Source organism: Sitophilus oryzae, unplaced genomic scaffold (assembly GCF_002938485.1).
Source record: "Sitophilus oryzae breed Bouriz unplaced genomic scaffold, Soryzae_2.0 scaffold_395_pilon_pilon, whole genome shotgun sequence".
NCBI lineage: Eukaryota > Metazoa > Arthropoda > Insecta > Coleoptera > Curculionidae > Sitophilus > Sitophilus oryzae.
In genome coordinates this window covers 824343-842891 of record NW_022146968.1, presented here as the reverse complement: position 1 = coordinate 842891, position 18549 = coordinate 824343, and the positions used below count along the sequence as shown (strand labels likewise).

General features: G+C 33.5%; 1 protein-coding gene and 1 long non-coding RNA gene across 4 annotated transcripts; one reads left to right on the top strand and one right to left on the bottom strand.

Annotated features, from left to right (window-relative positions):
- Positions 1-777: 777 nt before the first annotated feature.
- Positions 778-1371, bottom strand: LOC115885504. Its single transcript, XM_030904450.1, has one exon. The coding sequence runs from the start codon at positions 1369-1371 to the stop codon at positions 778-780; it is 594 nt and encodes a 197-aa protein (XP_030760310.1).
- Positions 1372-10405: 9034 nt separating this feature from the next.
- On the top strand, positions 10406-18073 carry LOC115885487. 3 transcript variants are annotated; one of them, XR_004050743.1, is made up of 4 exons: positions 10406-10798; positions 10855-13908; positions 16837-17716; positions 17769-18073. It is a non-coding gene; the product is annotated as an uncharacterized LOC115885487 (long non-coding RNA). The 3 variants fall into 3 exon arrangements; XR_004050744.1 differs by having other exon boundaries at positions 10406-12467; positions 12567-13908; XR_004050742.1 differs by having other exon boundaries at positions 10406-13908.
- The last annotated feature ends 476 nt before the right edge of the window (positions 18074-18549 follow it).

Below are 18549 nucleotides of genomic sequence, written 5' to 3'. Positions count from 1 at the left end.
AAAATTTTTTGTCCTGACATGATTGTAATGCTTTACATTTTATTTTTTAATTTCAAATCGGTGAGTTTTACCAAAAAACACAAGAGATAAAAAAGTGTCTAAACAAACTAAACTATCCAATTTTTTTTTTTGCATGTATTTGATAAGATTTTTCTTTAAATTTCGTTAACAAGAATGATAAGGGTAGTTTATTTCAACCCCTTCCACTTATTTTAAAAAAGTGAAAAAATTACCAGAAAGTGTGTTTTCATAACAGTAATGCTTCCAAAAAATTTCATTAGTCTATCTCTTTTCGTTTTCAAGATAAAAAATAAAAACATTATTTTTCCGCCATCTTTGTACTGCGATATCTCCCTAATGGTTGGCTTTTGACCCAACGTTTATGAAGCAAACTACCCTTTATTTTGAACAAGGAATCAGCCCCTGAAGTTTTTCGCATTTGTTTTGAAACACCCTGTATAATGTAAGATATCATATATTGTAATTTATCTAGTTTATACGATTTACTACTCTTTCTTGCCATGGAACTAGGCCCTCATTAGACATAAAATAATTCGTAAATAAATTCCGAATTTGAATTGCGTCCTTTGTTGCATTTGTTGCAGCAGCTACATGCAGTGGCACTAAGAGGTTGTCATGTACCTCTTCGTTTACAACTCCAGGCTTACCTTGTGTACTTGTCTCATGGATATAATTGTGAAGAATGATTGTTGTAGTTGCTAAAATTATTTTCTCAGCAAGATCAATGCGACATTCCAGTGGTGTTTGATAAATTCTCTAAACACTTGCAAGAATGCCAAAGGCGTTTTCTACTGTGTTTCTACTTCTTAAAAGTCTGTTGTTAAATATTCTTTCAGACTCGGAAAGCCTTCGGGCGGACCTTGGATAAGGACGCATCAGAAATCTTTTAAGCGGAAATGCTTCGTCTGCCACGGTAATATCCTCTGCATAAGGTAACAAATCTCCACCTAAATCTTCATCAGGAGGTAATCGAAAAGTTTTACTTGCCAAGCGCTTTCCCATACTGCTATTCATAAAAACATTCCCATCACTAACTTTTCCATATTGCCCTACGCCAACAGAAAGGAATCTTTTATTGCCGTCAACAAGTGCTAATAAAAGAATGGAGTGGTACTTCTTGTAGTTTAAGAATTGTGAGCCTTGTGCTTTGATTCGGACATGCTTGCCATCTGTCGCAGCAACGCAGTGAAGGAAGTTCCACTTTTCTCGAAATACACTTTCAGATGCTTTCCAAATATCTGCACTAGGTTCCGGCATAACTATAGGCTGAAGATTTTTCCAAATGGCATCACACACATTTTCGACAATGTTGCTTACAGTCGCTCTGCCCATGCGATATGTGAAAGCCATTGACTGAAACGAATTCCCAGTTGCAAGGTACCTACAACAAAGAAAAGCAATAATAAATTAAACAAATTTTTATTCGACGGTACCTATTTGTCGAGGGGTGCGCAAAACCATATACAAGTGTACGCGATAATTATTTATTTCTTCATTTAAAGGTATTGAAAAGTTTTCACAAAGTATTTATTTGTAACATGTGGTACTACAAATATTTAATGGGATTTAAAGTATTAGAGAAATAGTGAAAGGCATTAAAAATATTTAAAGGAATGAAAAACAAAAATGGCAAACTGAATAGTATTTAGTTTTAAATTTAGGCTAAGGATAGAGAAAAATTGATATGAAATGACTCCTTTTATTTATTGTTAATTCAGATTTTTCTATTAATAAATAGCTAATAAAACAAAAATTACTGTAGATGACATGAAACGTGAGTGGAAAAAACTGCAAGAATGTTACAGACAAGCCATGTTAAGAAGAAAAACGAACAGTGGGGACAATCTACAACAAAAACAAAACCTTGGAAGTACGAAGAGTTGATGTATTTTCTTGCATCGGATGCCAAGAAGGTAAATTAAAAATAGCAAATAAAACGTGCAATAAATTTATATTTTTACAGCAACGTTCGTGATCCTGACGATGAAAACTCGGACAATGTAGAACCAATCGAAGCTGATGATGACACCCATGGGCAGCATGAAGAGGAAGAAAATGCGTTAGAAAATGACCAGTCTAACTACATTAAACAACCAAAGTCCGCGTTATAACAAATTTTAAAAAGTAACAAAAGGAACATTCACAAAGGAGATGATGGAGTTCAAAAAGTTATAACATTTCTAGGTAAGAAAGAGAGCAATAAAAACAAAAATGGGGAGCTCGATTAATTTTTTGCAAGTGCGTGCGAGAGCACCAAAAACCTACCACGCTATCTGCAGCTCAGAGTTAAACAAAAGATAATGGATGCAATTATAAAAGCAGAAAGATGAGAAGCGGTACAGACACCAGTGGTGTCACCACATTCCGATCGGTCCGAACAACCAATAGCCCCACATACACCAGCGGATAACTTAACCAATTTGATATGGCACGAGCCAAATACGCGGATAAAACTTCGTGTGTATGTGGCGAACCAAGTCGAATCGGGCCGTGCACTATCGCCCACAGATGAAATCACAGGTTTAAACCCGTCAAATTATATTTGGCTCTATTTTGCGACGCGTATAAAGTCTTCGAACTTAGTACTGAGTTGAGTTTTGAATTTGGATCAAATAATTAAAAATAATGTCTGCCGATTCATGAACATTTACCAAAGCTATCCATGTTTGTGGCAAGTAAAATGCAAAGAGTACATGAACAAAAGTTTAAAAAACAAAGCATATGAGAGGTTGGTTGAGTATTGTAGGAAAACAATACCTGAAGCTAATCGGGAGTTTGTTTTAAAAAAAATCTATAGCGCGTCTTCTACGATTGTTATTCATTTTTACCACTCACTGAGTACAAATATGCCGAGTAAATCTAAAACCATGGTTAAATCAGAATGTTGGACAAACATATTTCAACTTAAAGTGATGTTATATTTTCAAATGATGTTATATGTCCAGAAAACAAAAAAAGTAAATAAACTAAGGTATTTTTTACTTGCCTGAGGCAGACAGCTAATCTCTTTCTAGCGGGAATCCTTTCTCGGTAGTTTGTTTCTGCTTTTCAATATCCTTTTCAATAATGCCTAACAATTGGTCAAACTGCTGCGGGCTCATTCGAAAATATTCTCTAAACTTAGATGCATCTTCTCGCAACTGAACTACGAGATGATGAAATTCACCGAAATGGCACTGTGCTTGGTAACATCGTGAAATACAACTGGACCTAGACTGATTTTTAAAATGCGAAAACGCAAAAGATTATAATCAAGTATGTAGCTTTCCATGTGACCGCTGAACTTAGCGAACATCGGATACTTAGCGTCCATAGCGTCTATAGCTTATCTAGCATAGTTGTGTGGCCTCAGCATATGGCATAATGTTAACGTCAGAAATGATTTCACATCGCTCTTCAAGAGTAGCAAATACTTAATACACATCTTGAACAAAATTTTAAAAATCCTGAATCTTAAAATACATCCACGCAAACTATGAAATTTAAAATTGACATTTTACAATAACAAAGAAAAAAATAAACGGCAGATTGCTATTTTCTGGCTTTCTTGAATTATTGAATTAAAATTACAGGAAACTATTTTGTTTAAATAACTTACTTTATAAAATTTTAATACAGATAATTTAACCTTCTTCTTATTATGTTTAATTTTCTTAGGTGTGGAATAATTCTTCTTCTTAAGTACTATGAAGTATTTAGAAATGTGTTTTGTTTAAGCGGGGGAATTTTATGACGAGATACAAGGCTTGTAATTCCACAAAAGCTTAAGCAGAGTTCTGGAATCCACTCACGAGGTCATCCAGATATAGTGGCCATCCAAGGTAGACTAAGAACGAGTCTGGTGGCCCAGAATATATGAACATGCCGAGAAGCTTGTTAAGTCCTGTAAGGGCTGCAGATTAGTATCAGCACCTACCCCTCCACATCCTATGAAAAGAAGAGAACTCCCTACTGGACCGTGGATCGATATCGCAGTGGAATTTGTGGGATTTATTTCTTCCCAGTGGAGAATATTTCTTTGTTATTATCGACTATTTTAGTCGATATAAAGAAATTAAAGTAATGAAAACTATGGGTTTGCTTCCACAGGAAATTCCAAACAAGTTTCTGATTGTTTCCGAACCAGTATTAATGCGCTGTGTAAAATATTGAAATTTCTGATTTGTTTCAAATATTTTGTACGAACGCTAAATCGTGCCGATCGTGCGTCGCAGCTAACATCTCGTGTCATATCTTATGACATATTGAATAGAAGCAGAACGAGAAATTACTTTTTTTAAAGAATAAGTGAACGAAAAATAAATACATTTTTTGTTTTCATTTATATTTGGTGTTCCATACTTAGATTTGGTCTATATCTATACTAATATATAAAATCCTTAAGTGACTGACATACTGATTAATCACGATCCTGTTCAAACCACTCAACGTAAGAAGCTCAATTTTGGCATACAGGTTGATTCTAGGGTGTAGAGGTTCCATAAGAAGGGATTTTTCGAAATTCCAGTTCCAAGAGGGTGAAACCACCCCTCAAATATTACAATTTTATTTTTTATTTAAAAAACGGTCCGAAGAAGTTTCCGAAAAAACGCTAAAACACGTATATTTTTTTTGTTTTTTTACTTATTTTAAGATTTTTTAAAAATGTATACAGGGTGTTTCGAAAAATCTGGTTATTGATTAATCACAATCCTGCTTACAGCTCTTGACGTAAAAAGCTGATTTTTGGAAAACAGATTGACTTTAGGGATTCTTTAGATTCTTAGATTTCATTTTAGATTCGATTAGGTTATAAGTAAATTGATTAATCACGATTCTGCTTAAACTGCTTGACGTTTAAAGCTGATTTTTGGCAAACGGATTGACTGTGGGGTGTAGAGGTTCGATGAGGAGGGGTTTCTCGAATCTCAAATTCCAAGAGGGTGAAAACGCCCCTCAAATATTACAATATTTGTTATTTAAAAAACGGTTAGTCTTTCGGGAAAACGCTTGGACAAGCATAATTTATTTGTTTTTTTTACATATTTTGAATTTTTTTAAAAAATCATACAGGGTGTTCCAAAAAGTTGGGTAATTTCTTAACCACGATTCTGCTTAAACTGCTTGATGTAAAAAGCTTATTTTTGGCAAACGGATTTTTCGAAAGTCAAATTCCAACGAGATGAAACTACCCCTCAAAATTACATATATAATAATATAGCCATATTGTTTTTTCTCATGCTGATATAAATGTGAGAAAATTTTATCCAGTTTGTATGTCAATGGAAATTCTTGCTTTGCTTTATCATCACCATTACAAATGATTAATTCAACGCGAACGAAGCCGCTGGTACACGCTAGTCGTTTTATATATAACTGTCTATTAAACCACAAATTAAACTAATCAAATCAAATGGATACCAGAAACTATAATTGAGGTAAGGGTATACCCAGGTAAATTCAGACCTTTTTATTTTAATAATAAATTAGTTTTTCTTATTCACTGAGTAATATTACTGATATCATATTTGTCTTCTCAATGATAGCATAGTAAATTACTAGTTTTTCGTTTCTTTTAGGACTTACAGAATTCCTTGTATTTCCGTCTTCGTCCACGCAAATAGTAAGGTTGAACTGATACTATAACGACAGTTATTTGGTCTGCAAAGTTTGGTACTGCTGAGAAAAAATGAAAAAGTTGTGGGAAATGTTAGCACAAGAGATGAATCTCTTGCAAAACAAACCTTAGTGCAAGCCATACAGAAAATAGATGGAGGGTCCTGGAAAGAGCGTACAAAAAACATATCGATAGTCAGAATAAAACAGGAGAAGGAAAAAGTATTTTGGATACCTGAAAGAAATGGATATATTCAAAGGCAAAGAAATGTAACTTCTAGAGTGCTAATCTCAACTGGATCTGTGGATCAAATGCCTCATGATGATCCAGAAGAAACTATGGGGTGCCCAGAAACTCCAACATAGTGAAATACATAGTGAAAAAAAGACAATTTGTAACAGTCAAATTTCCTCGCTACGACCTCTGTGTGCTGGCTCATAAATTATCGCAAATAACTATTATTTTTGCATCATGTTTACTATAATTTTATTGTTAAATATTATTTTATTTAGTATTTTACCACTATGCAACCGAATATACACCGCGATATTATACAGCTACAGCTACACATTATTGTCACCGGATGCGGTCATTTTTGTCGAGCTCTATTTATCTTTGATATCATCTGTCCGTCACTTGTCACTGTCAGATCAAATCAGATTTGGATTTATTTATCCTTTGTTTTGGTTACTGAAATTTTATAATTACCAGATAAAATTTCTTAGTTAAATTGTTTATTTTTGATGTGGATCGCAGTGTGCAATTCGTTCATTTTAATTGTGAAATTTCTAAGTTAAGTTCGTTCATTGACCGGATATGGAATATGGCAGTGGAAAATATTCTAGAACATCGTTTTTTATTTATGCCTCTTTGTGAGTTGGATTAGAGTAGATATATTGTTCTCTATCTATATTCTGGAGGGAGATTTCCGGTTGAAATCTGGTTTTGTGAAGGAAATCCCATCCTGGCGTGACTTCTTGTGTATCCACCGAGAGGGTATCATCGTGAAGAGCTGGCTACTTGTTTCGTGAAGCATTCCCTGTTGGTATTTAGCAGGTCTTCCTAGAGAAGAACTAAGTCTTCCGAAGCACATTTGGTCAGAGACGTGGTTGGATTTTGTTGATTTTGTATGGACCACCGACCAATTTCCGTAATGGGATCAAAATAGCCTTTTTCCGACCGATATTCCGAATCCACGTGACCAAGAAGTCCCCGAGTAGAGTTCCAAGGTATGCTATAATTCTTCTGCCTATTCTAAGTCAATGCTCAACTGATTTTTGTTCGTATTGTTGACTGGTTTTCGACTTTTTGATTGTTCGTAATTGTAGAGCAAGAACACCGATCCAGACCGTAGAGCACAGAACAGTCCAGAATTCCATCCGTTCCTGTTGTCCGTGTAGAGGTACCCGTTGGACATCATAAACCCTCGTTGAGGTAAAGTTCAGACTTGATTAGTCCTTCTTTATTACCTTTATTAACTTCTACACGTTGTCCTTGTTCTATAATTGAGGCTCTTTTCTAAGACAACCAATATTATTTAGGGTTTTTATGTCACCTTTTGAAGTCCTGCACCTGCCTGGTATCTGTACATTTGCTGACGGGCTCCAGTGACAGTACACCGAGCTGCTGTACCCTGCTGTAGTCATCCCATAGCTATACACCGTAGCTCAGCCGGAGGAACCTTCGAGTAGTTTCAAGTAGGGTAATTCCGGGAGAGATGGACCACCGCCTGAGATGGACCAGTCGCGTAACTTCAACGGTAATCGTTAGGGGCTGCTAGTTTTAATGTGTACGTGAGCCAAGTTACGTTTCAGTGACGCTTGAACAGTTGCAAGTATAGGATGCATTTACAGCATTTGCAAAATAAATTTTTCGATTTTAAGACGTGCTATAATTTTTGAACCTGATTTTGAGGAAGCGATTTTGTCTAAATGTAAGTATTTCTTTAAAAATTTTTGCTAAATATATGTTTGGTGTCCCTTTTTACTAGTTTAAGTAGTGTAAGCCTTGAAATGTGTAACTAAATTTTATTATTAGTTATTGTGTGGTCCATCTATCCCCGAAATTTGGGATAGATGGACCGCACACACATAAACCGGTATAATTTTGTTTTTTCAGAATGCCGACTAGATACAAACGGAAGCTAAGTGCAGAAAGGGCCTCGTGGTCAGAAAATGACCTAAATAATGCCATAACGGCAATTAATTCAGGAACGATGGGTGTAAACGCTGCCGCCAGGCACTTTAATGTTCCAAAGGCTACTTTACTTAGACGACGTAAGTCTGGAAATTTAAAAAAAACCGGATCGTTAAGTCCCTCATCGACTTTGGGATGCAACTGAGGTAAAATTAGTAGCCCACATGAAAAAACTCCAAAAGTTTGGATTTGCTCCAACAAGACTTGATGTACGTCAGATAGCTTTTGCTTGTTGAGCAATTAAAAATCAAGCATCGTTTTGACACGTCCACCAAACTAGCGGGCTGTGATTGGCCTAACCTTTTCTTAAATCGACATCCTGATCTTAGCGTTAGAGTAGCTGAAAGGGTGTCAATAAACCGTAAAACTGCTTTGTGCCACGAAATCGTAGAAAACTACTTTCAATTGTTAGAAAGTATTCTTGAAGAAAATCAGCTCTTTAATAAACCGGGCAATATTTTTAATGTTGATGAAACGGAAAAACCAAAAAAAAAAGAACGCGACTGAACAGAAAAGCAAATTACATAAGAAAATAACAACGCAATCATCGAAAAGTGCAAAGCTTAGGCTTAGACCAAGTAAGGAAAGAGAATCGTTAACCAGGACTTCTGAGTCAGAGGGTAATGTGTCTTTACACGATGAGAGCGATGGCTTTGAAGATTGGGAAGAAAATAACTGCGCTAGTTGTGGTGAAAATTACAATATCACAACAAAAACCGACTACTGGGTTTAATGCATTGTATGCACTCGATGGCTGCACGAGTCATGTCTAAAATACGAAAATTTGTGTGATCGGTGTGGAAAAAAGGCTGTTACTGTTTATTAATATAATAGCAATATATTTTTTGTAACATTATTACATTTAAGAATGTGGTTTCTATACTTTTTATTGAGGTTCATGTTACCCCTTGTGGTTCATCTGTTCCATACATGGTTGTTCAACTAAACCTCATCCTCTGGGATAGTTGGACTACATGGTGTTTTTTTATATATACATATATTTTAAAATCCTTTAAAGGTAAATGAGTTTAAGTTCCTGTTTATTATTAGAATACGTTGTTTTGGTTGTTATTGTATTTTTTCTATTAATAAAGCTGTTTTTAGGCCAGATATGGTCAAAATTAAAAATGTGGTCCATCTTCCCCGGAATTACCCTATATACATACATCGAGTAAGACTGTACAATTTTAGTTTAGGTTTAGATTAGCTATTTGTATTCCGCCCTTAGAGTATACTTAGTTTAAGTTAAGGGGGATGACGTCTTAGTTTTAGTATAGCTTAGACCATTTTCACTTTTCATTTATTCTTATCGATTTAAACTTTACTTCATTTCACATACATTTCATCATTCTCTTTATACATTTAACCTTTTTGATATTTCAATAAATTGCTTAAATATTTTTAGTAGTATTATTTGCACTCTGGTCTCATAGTTAGGTTAGAGTCACTTAAGTTCAAGTAATTATAGTAATATTTGGAGTTCATGGTAGTTACACTCAACAGTTCGAGGTTAGTGTTGAAGTCTACTTAATAGTAACATATTTTATGCCGAGTTCATAGAGTATAATCTCGTGGCGCCCTTATATTAAGATCTTTGAACCCCGACCACCCGGCTGTTAAAATTAAAAGCTAGCGCCCTCTATGCAACTCATCCCGATTAAGTAAACTTGTGTTTTATATTGAACTTCGAATTAGAAAAAGGACGCGGCAAATTTAAAGCGAAAAAGGACTCCGGTAGTAAACATAGAAGGTCATATCATGAAGCCCGGTTATTGTTACAAAAGGAAAAGCTGGAAATGTAAAAAGGAAATGTAAAGCTACGGAAGAAAGAAATATTATATTGAAAGAGCGAAATGAAATGTTATTAAGCAAAAAATATTGTTTGCATGAATAGTTAGTCCAGCTATTTAATTTTCCCCAAATATCAGTATTTGTTTTAAATATTCAGGGTGAGTCAAGAATAAAGTCCATTATCTCATTCGTTTCGAGGTTTAAAAAATCTATATTTTATTTTAAGATTATGCGTTAAATCCTATAACTTATTTATATAATAATTATAATATAAAATCCCTTAAATTAATAGTTTTTGTAATATTTCAATTTTTTTAAACAAATGTAAGATTTCAGTGTGGTAAAAAATTGTCAGTGTTCAAGTCACGTTCAGAGGATTTTCGCGATGCGGTTTAAAAAGTTTTGACGCTCGGATCCGTAAAACATTTTAAAGATTGCCAAAAACTGCTACTTGATATGCTATCAAATAATCACTAAATTATAATAAAATTAAAAAAAATATGAGGAACCATAAACTTATAATTTTTCTACGAGATACTTATTTGTAAAAGTATCTACTGGTTGTTATTAATACTTTTTTAAGGATATCCTGATACTTCGAAGTAAGCGTTAGAAGATGCTAATCCTTAGTATCAAGTACTAGTAGCATTACCATCTTCTTAAATTTTATTAATACAATTAAAAGTATCTACTTCTTAAATTAGTAGTATAAGAATTTGCTTGTCTTTTTTTATTAATACCACCCATAAGTATTTACTTATAAGTACTTACTTATAAGTATCACCATCAGCATTAAGTAAATACTGAAATGTATATTAAAAAATAGACGCTGATACTTAGAAGTGTTTACTGATTATTCTTAAGTATTTTCTTATTTACTCGGAATTTGATTAAAAGGAAAACATACAAGAAACGCACGTCAACACTTTTTTAAATCAGTTTACACTTGAGATGTATACAATCCTCAAAATATTTACTTTTCTACATTTATTTATCGACAACCAGCATGTCGTTCGTTTCGTCCGAAAGTGAAGATAGTGGCAATGAGAGTGTTTCAAAAAGTAAAGAGTCGGATGTAACATTTGTGGCCAAATATTTGAGGGATAACCCTATTATTTTAAATAAAGGGAAAACTCCGGAGATAAATTAATAAAAAACAAGACGTCTTAGCCACTCTTAAACAACATTATGAGAGTAAGTTATCATGTCTTATTATAAAATGTTGTAAGCTAACTATGAAAGCATTGTAGATAAATTTGGAAAACCAACAAACTCCAAAAAATTATTAAAAAAAATAATATCCTGAAGGCGGTAGTAAAAAAACTCATGCCAACATAACTGGGAATAAAAAGAAAAATCTAAGTGCAGCAAACTCATGTACACGGCACTACAAGGGGATCAAGAGGAGTGCAATCCTGTTCTTTTCAAAATACCTGATAAAATAATTATATTTTTATTACATATAAGGTAGCTAGTGTAATATTTCGTTTCAGGACATGTTGCAGTCGGAATCCTTCTGATGAACAGTTCATGGTTCTATAATTTTTGTCCGTCAGTCGCTTCAACACTGCCACCATCGTTACCTGCACGTCCAAAGCGACAAAAATTATAGAACAATACGAAACGGAGGAAACACGTACGTTAAGCACGACGGAGCTACAAAGATTGGTGCTTTTGAAGTAACTACATGTTCTAAATCTTAAAAAGGCAAAACTGGAGAAAGAATTAAATAAAGATCACGTTCTAAGAGAAGGAGAGAAAACTTATAGTATGTTGTAATAATTAGATATATGTATTTTCAATTTAATAAAAATTATGTTAGTTATTTTGATTGGCGTAAATAATTGTGGCTAAACGGTTACGTATGACTTGACCTTCCCTTCGAAGTTCAAGTCGTCCAACAGGTGCTTCATCTTCGATGTTGTCATCGTCTAAAGGTAAGCCTTCTTCAATCTCAAACACTTCTTCATCTTTTAAATACTTTCCAATATTATGAAGAACACAACATGCTATCATAATAGATGGCACTTTTCTTAATGGCAGTCTAATTGTATTTTGTAATAAAGGGAATCGTTGCTTTAAATGTCCGAAGACGACAAAGTTTCGATAGTTACAGTATTAACTTACGAAACCGTAAGTATTAAGTATCTACTGATTTTTATTAATACCACTAAATGAGTGGTATGAATAAAAATGAAGTACATGCTAATACTAAAAATTTAAGGATCTACTTAGAAGTATTTTCTTCATCATGAAGCATTTGGTCGGTTCAGGTAGAACTTGCTTGACGTCGGAGTATTTACTACACTGATTAAATTATTTACTTTTAGTCTACAGTATATTCTTCAACATTTTTGTAGCATCTTCTCGGCCTATCTGCTTTGTTTATTTTTCAAATCGGTAATATTCGTAGAAAGGTTTAAACAGCTATGCACGTAAAGTTTAGGTTAATGTTTACATTTGTGATAAGGAATCCCAAAATAACTCGTTTAAAATGTAAAATTCCCCCTTCCGGACACTGCACACTCAATGTACGTACTGTCTTGATCATTTGGTTTTACCATTGCCTTCAGTAAAATTGTTGAAGTAGAAGTGGTGTATTATCCGACGTTCGGTTAGACAAAAATGTCTTCAGATGAAGAAATGCCTCAAGAAGAAGAGTCCCAAATGGAAGATTATAACAATAATACAAAAGTTGGACAGTAAGCAAATACTAAAAAAAATAATAACATGAAAAGCAAAATAAAGAAAATAACGGATATGAAAAGAACAGGAACTAAGAAGATTAAATTAAATGAATGGCAACAAAAATTTTATGACCTATGCAACGGAAATGAGAATCCACTAATACAAAGAGTCCCAGGTATACACGCTTTTTTATTTAAATTAATTCCATAAAAATACTAAATTTGCCCACCCTGTACGCGTAGTAATAATCACTTTAAATTACTCATATCTTTAGGTGGGGTAAATGCAGGCACCAGTCGAGATGCAAATGCCGATCGATTTTTTGAGGAAGAGGATTTTAGTGACGCCAACCAATCGATTGAACAATAATTGCAAAAAACTTTAGTTCTGAAACAAATAAATGAGGCTATAGCTCAAGAAAAGGCTGCTATAGCTCAGGACAAAGCTGCCACATCTGTGGAAAAAACTGCAGGGGCTTTAGAACCATTTATAGTAAATTACTTTGCACGACACTTTGATGGTTGAAAAAAATGGGAAATTGGTGTATCTATTATTCTCATTAAACTTTTAGTTGGTTTTCATAAAAAAATGTTTGGGGTTTGCGTTTCTATTCCAATTACTTTTAATTTTAATTATATTATAAGTTTTCCTGGAAAATAAAAAACAAAAAATATTAGATTATTTCTTTATTATTTCAACGTTGTCTATACAGGGTTATCATTTTAGTTTGGCCCACTTTTAAAAGCTTATAACTTTTTTATTCTTTTAATTAATTGTTTTTGCATGCTTTTGTCAATCTTCAATGAAATTAAGAAGAAGAATGCAAATATGTGATACATTTCTGAATTCGGAGAAAAGAGGACTATCTAATGCGCTACTAATATACAGGGTGTCCCATTTAAAAAGTTTTTTTTAGTTTTAAAAATCTGACATGTAACACCTACTGTCATTTTTGACAACACTCGCAAAAACTTGTCTGAAACTTCTACAATATGTTTTTTGAATGAATGCTTTAACACAACAAACAAAAAAGTTATAAGCTTTTAAAAGTGGGTCAAACTAAAATGATAACCCTGTACATCAATTCCGCAATCTCATTACGAACCTGAATACCTCGACGTCTTATATCAGCGTTATTTAGTTCAGTTCTTCGACATCCATTTCTTCAAACTGTTCAAGTGGATCATTCAACGACTTTTACGCACAATTACGTAAAATAAATCCACACATAATATATCGACATATTCTGTTAGTTTTAAGTCGTACTGTATAGTTTAACATTGGGAATCTTCTTTTCAACTGCCCAAAGCATCTTTCTATAATAACACGTTCTTTTGCATGTATTTTATTGAAATATTTTTCACTATTTGTTGTCGGATTTTGGAACGGTGTGAGCATCCACGGAGTTACAGCATATCCGGAACCACACAAAAGACATACCCTTTCTGGATTGTTATACATAACAGGATAAGTGGAAGAATTGTACCAAATTCTAGAACTATGGACAGATCCAGGCCATGTTGCATATAAGTTGGTAAACATTTCTCTACTGTCACATGTGGCTTGTATATTTATTGAGGAGTTTCGTTTACTTCTGTCAGAAATGTAGTAGCCAGGTAAGATACGTTTTCCCTATTAAATCTACAAAAACCGAATTAAAACCTAATTATTGCCGAGTTATACCTTAACTTCAGCTACTACCGAAATATTTGATGGTACAAATCATCATCAATGAGTTTTTGTTATTGTAGGCTAAGAAAACATAAGACTGTTGCTAAATACAATATTTAAATATAACATGAAATTAATTTCATGGTCTTATTATTATTGAAGTTTTATAAATTATTTACGGCAGCGCTGGAGGATCATGATCAATTTTTTTTAACTCGACCAATCGAATAATTTATGTAGACTTTATCGACTTATATGGACGAAAAAGGGTGTCGCCTTACAATCCATCGCCAGCAAACTGTGCTTGCACTTAAAGGAAGTAAACGAGTTCACCTTATAGCACCAGAGCATGCTGAAAATGTCACAGTTGTTGGATGTGCAAACGCAATTGGAAACACATTACCGCCAATAGTCATATTTAAGGATAAGTGTCTGAAATCGGAATATTGTGACAACGGGCTTCCTTGTACCTTGGTAAAAATGGCTCCAAAGGGCAGTATGGTAACTGACCTTTTTATTGGATTTTTACATCATTTAGCAAAACATAAAGTAGCCGGCCCTGTTTTGTTAATATTTGATGGTGCCTCAAGCCACTTAAATTTAAGTATTGTAGAAGCTGTCGATAATTTAAATATTACCTTATTCTGCCTACCCTGTAACACAACCCACGAATTACAGCCCCTAGATAAATCGTTTATAAAGCATTCGAATCTCATTGGGATACAGAGTTGCTGAAATATTGGGATGTGAACCCAGATAGATTTAACGAAAACACGTTTTAATATTATTTTATCTCAAGTTTATCCCAAGTGCAAGACTCCCGAAAATATTATAAATGAATTTAGTTTTGAGCTACTGGGTTCAATTTTTCAATTCAGCGATAAGGTAATATTTAAAATCAGCGATACCAGATTGTGCTTTTGCTCCGCCAATTATCAGAGCGACGTCAAGATGTCCCTGTAAACTTAAACGAACCTCAAAATTCCGATTACTTTTCGGAGGATGAAATTCCACTGGCCAGCCTAAACGAAGAAAGAAGAAAATACTCTCTCAAACATCCTTGAAACTCATAAGCGACAACCAAACATCCCTGATGCTCATAAAAGTCCATCAAAACCATTAGATCTAGATGAATCGATTAAGGAACTTTTGCCTACACCTGACGGTACCAAACGAGTCACTAAAAGAGTTAACTGCCGTAAGGTTATTAATTATAAAGCTCAAAAGGTAACCAAATACCTTTTTAATGAATCCGATTGCCAGCCTTCCACATCACGACAATCAAAACCATCGCTTTCAAAGCCAGTAGAGTCCTGGTATTGTTCGATATGTGATACCGACCAACAGATGGACATGCGGTTGTGCTCCAACGTGTGTCTGACATACTACCATGAAGAATGTGTCGGACTAACAGCAGATGATGAAGATGATTCTGGGTGCCCAAACTGTTCCTAAAGACTTGCTTTTGTTTGTTGTTTTTTTGTGCAATTTAGTAATTAGGATAATATGGCCACACTTTGTTTTTCTTATATTTTCCTTTAGTTTTAAATATCTACTAAGTAAGAGTTTTGATTTTATTTTAGTTTGTTTTAAATGATATTTTCACTTAGTTTTAAGATGATTTATTATGGTAGGGTATTAACCACCATAGACGGATAATATGGCCAGATGAAATGATGTTTAAAAAAAAATATTTTGTTTCACATAACACTTAAACCAAATATGTAACTTGGAAGTACAAAGTACATGCTAAAGATATGTAAGTTCAGTTTATATTTTTTTAAATAAAATTTTGCTTAGGTGGGCCATATATACCCCCACTACCTTACAAATACTTATTTACGTAACAAAAAAGCAAGTAAATCGATACAATAATGGTTTTGCGGATCCTTCTTAGAATTGAATGTTTTGTCACTATACTCTAGGGTTCATGAAATAAGCGTGTATAGGTAGGTGTTATTATTTCAGATTGAAACAACAATAATTCTGTTAATGGATGATATGCGACTGGCAGAATTTGTTCCAAAATTTGGAGATCGCCTAGCATTACGGCAATTTTGTAAATTACGATCTCGGACGGAATGATCAATCTCGAGCAGAAAGCAATCCCTTTTAGAAAATTTACGTCAATATGAAAATGAGATATGAATATGCTGTTAAATAATATATTAGAAGGCTCAGAAAATGCTTCATCTCTTGTTAAAAATTTGGAGGTGCCAAATGTATCAGAACAAATCGAAGACAGTGATGGAACGCTTCATACTCAAATTGATATACTAACCAAATTGCAAAATAAAATTGAGTATGACAGTATGAACAAATTTAATATTTTCCGTACCGATCTATTTAAGTATCAGAGCTATGCGACGGAAAACCTTTGGGCCATTTAACGAAATATCAGTAAAATTTAGTGGTTGTGAGGATGTCGCTGAAGGAGCAGTTGATGAAGGAGGACCGACAAAGGAATAATTTAGATTAGTTTTAAGTTTTCTTCAAAATAGCCAGCTTTTTATTGGATCAATGAAGAAAAATATTTCACTGCATAACAACAGCCTAAAAGAAAAGCTTTATTACGAAGCTGGCAGACTCGTATCACTATTAAGGCCGGTTCTCATATACGCTTCATCGTGCTTTACTAGGCTTGACTTCATCGAGCGTCAAAATGTCGCATTTAAAAAGTCTTTGTGTTTTCTTACGTAGCAGTTCTCATTTGCGCTACGCCTCGCTCGACTTCAACCGGCTTGATGTCTTCAATTGTCGGTGGGCTTTCTTTCGCGCACTTGAAGTGCAGCGTTGGCTCGATCAAGCAGAAATGTGAATCCAGATGCGACAAATAGACGTGGAGGGGAGTGCTAATAATATGATATTTTCAGTTTATACTAGTCGCCAAACAATGGCCCGGATGGACGATAGGAAAATCGAACAATTGATATTATTAGTTAGGGAATATGATGAATTATTTGATTAATTGGAGAAAATGGTAAGTTAGTTTTAATAATATAGGTAACTAAACTGAATTTTGTGTTGCAATTAAAGTCACATGAAAATCGTTTTTTAGGAATTGTAACTAAATATCGTGCTAAGAGGTAAAGGTATAGAAATAAGCTCGGAAATAAGAAATTATAACCACAGCAAGTTTTTGCTTTATTAAACAGTCAATATTTACAAAACTAGAACAATACTGTAAGCCGTTTTCAAAAAGAAAAAAAGTAGATTAAAAAATAGAAACCAGAAAGCCGACTACAAAGAAGAAAAGAAATATAAAGTAAATCGATAAATTACCGTTAAACGTATAAGAAGTTTGTCAATATATTTTTTTGCGCGTTATAACTGCGCGTCACTTGTTCAAGTCAAACACCTTAAATTTTGGATCATTTTTAAAAGTTCGTTTCTCAATAACAAGAGGGCCGATTTTGCTGAAATTTGGATAGGATTTAAACCTATCCTCTGGTATCCTAATTTTTAATTGATGACAAAATTTAACATACCTGCTTTAAGATACAGGGTGAAACACAAACTGCTGTAATTTTACGAAAACTTTAAGTGATCCCCATTTTGCTATTTTGGTGTCGAATAACAGATTTTAATTAAATAGGTATTTCTTTTTAGCCGACACTTGCTAAAAAAATGGAAAAGCTTATGGTATGGCTTTCAACGAGCAAACAAAAACGTAACCAAGAGTAGTCAAGCTGCGAAAAATATTAAAAAATGGGAAACGATGTCATTTCTTCAGCCATATATAAAAGGCAGACAGTAGGGATGTTTTTTTTTCATTTATATGAAATTATACCGATTTTATTTCCAGACACCATACAAACATCGTCGAAGAGCAGGTCACAGAACAAACTGATGTTGTTACGAGTCAAAAATTTTATAAGAAAATTCAGTAGGCAGTCATTTTCTACAGTTCCTTAAGAGCATGAGATACTCAGCTTGTTTATGAGCATACTCACTTGTTTATCATTTGGTTCTATTCATTATATGTATTTATATTTTCAATAGGGTTTCTTTGATATATTTTGTACTTCTAGCTGTTAAAAAGAAATAAAATATGAGTTACTTTCTATAAATTTAATTATTGTTATTATGAAATAAATTTTTATTTGAAAAGAAAAGAAATAACATTCACTCTATTTTCTTAAAAAAAAATAATTACTATACCTGATAATTAGTAGCTTCGTTTAGATATTATGTTGAAGAAAAATACATGGTTTTGAAGTATAGTGGAAAATATTTATAACGAAAAATTTTTTCTAATTTTACCTTTATAAGTTTAAAATATATATTCAAGCTGATTTTTCCTGGATATCTTCCCTTTTTTAAATACAGTTAGAAATATTATATCGTATAAGTATATTTTTATTCGATCAGTAAATAATTCCTAAAATGTTTGTTATTGTTATAAATTTAAAGCTATAAATAAACCGGTGTTTTTACACTTACCTTCTGGTTGTAAATAATTATATCTGTCGTGAATCTTCTTATAGTATGAAATATAATATATTTTTAGATAATTATGATTTAAGTAATAATTGGTTTGATTTAATATAAATATGGGTATTTAGGTTTTATGTGTATTTGTTTTT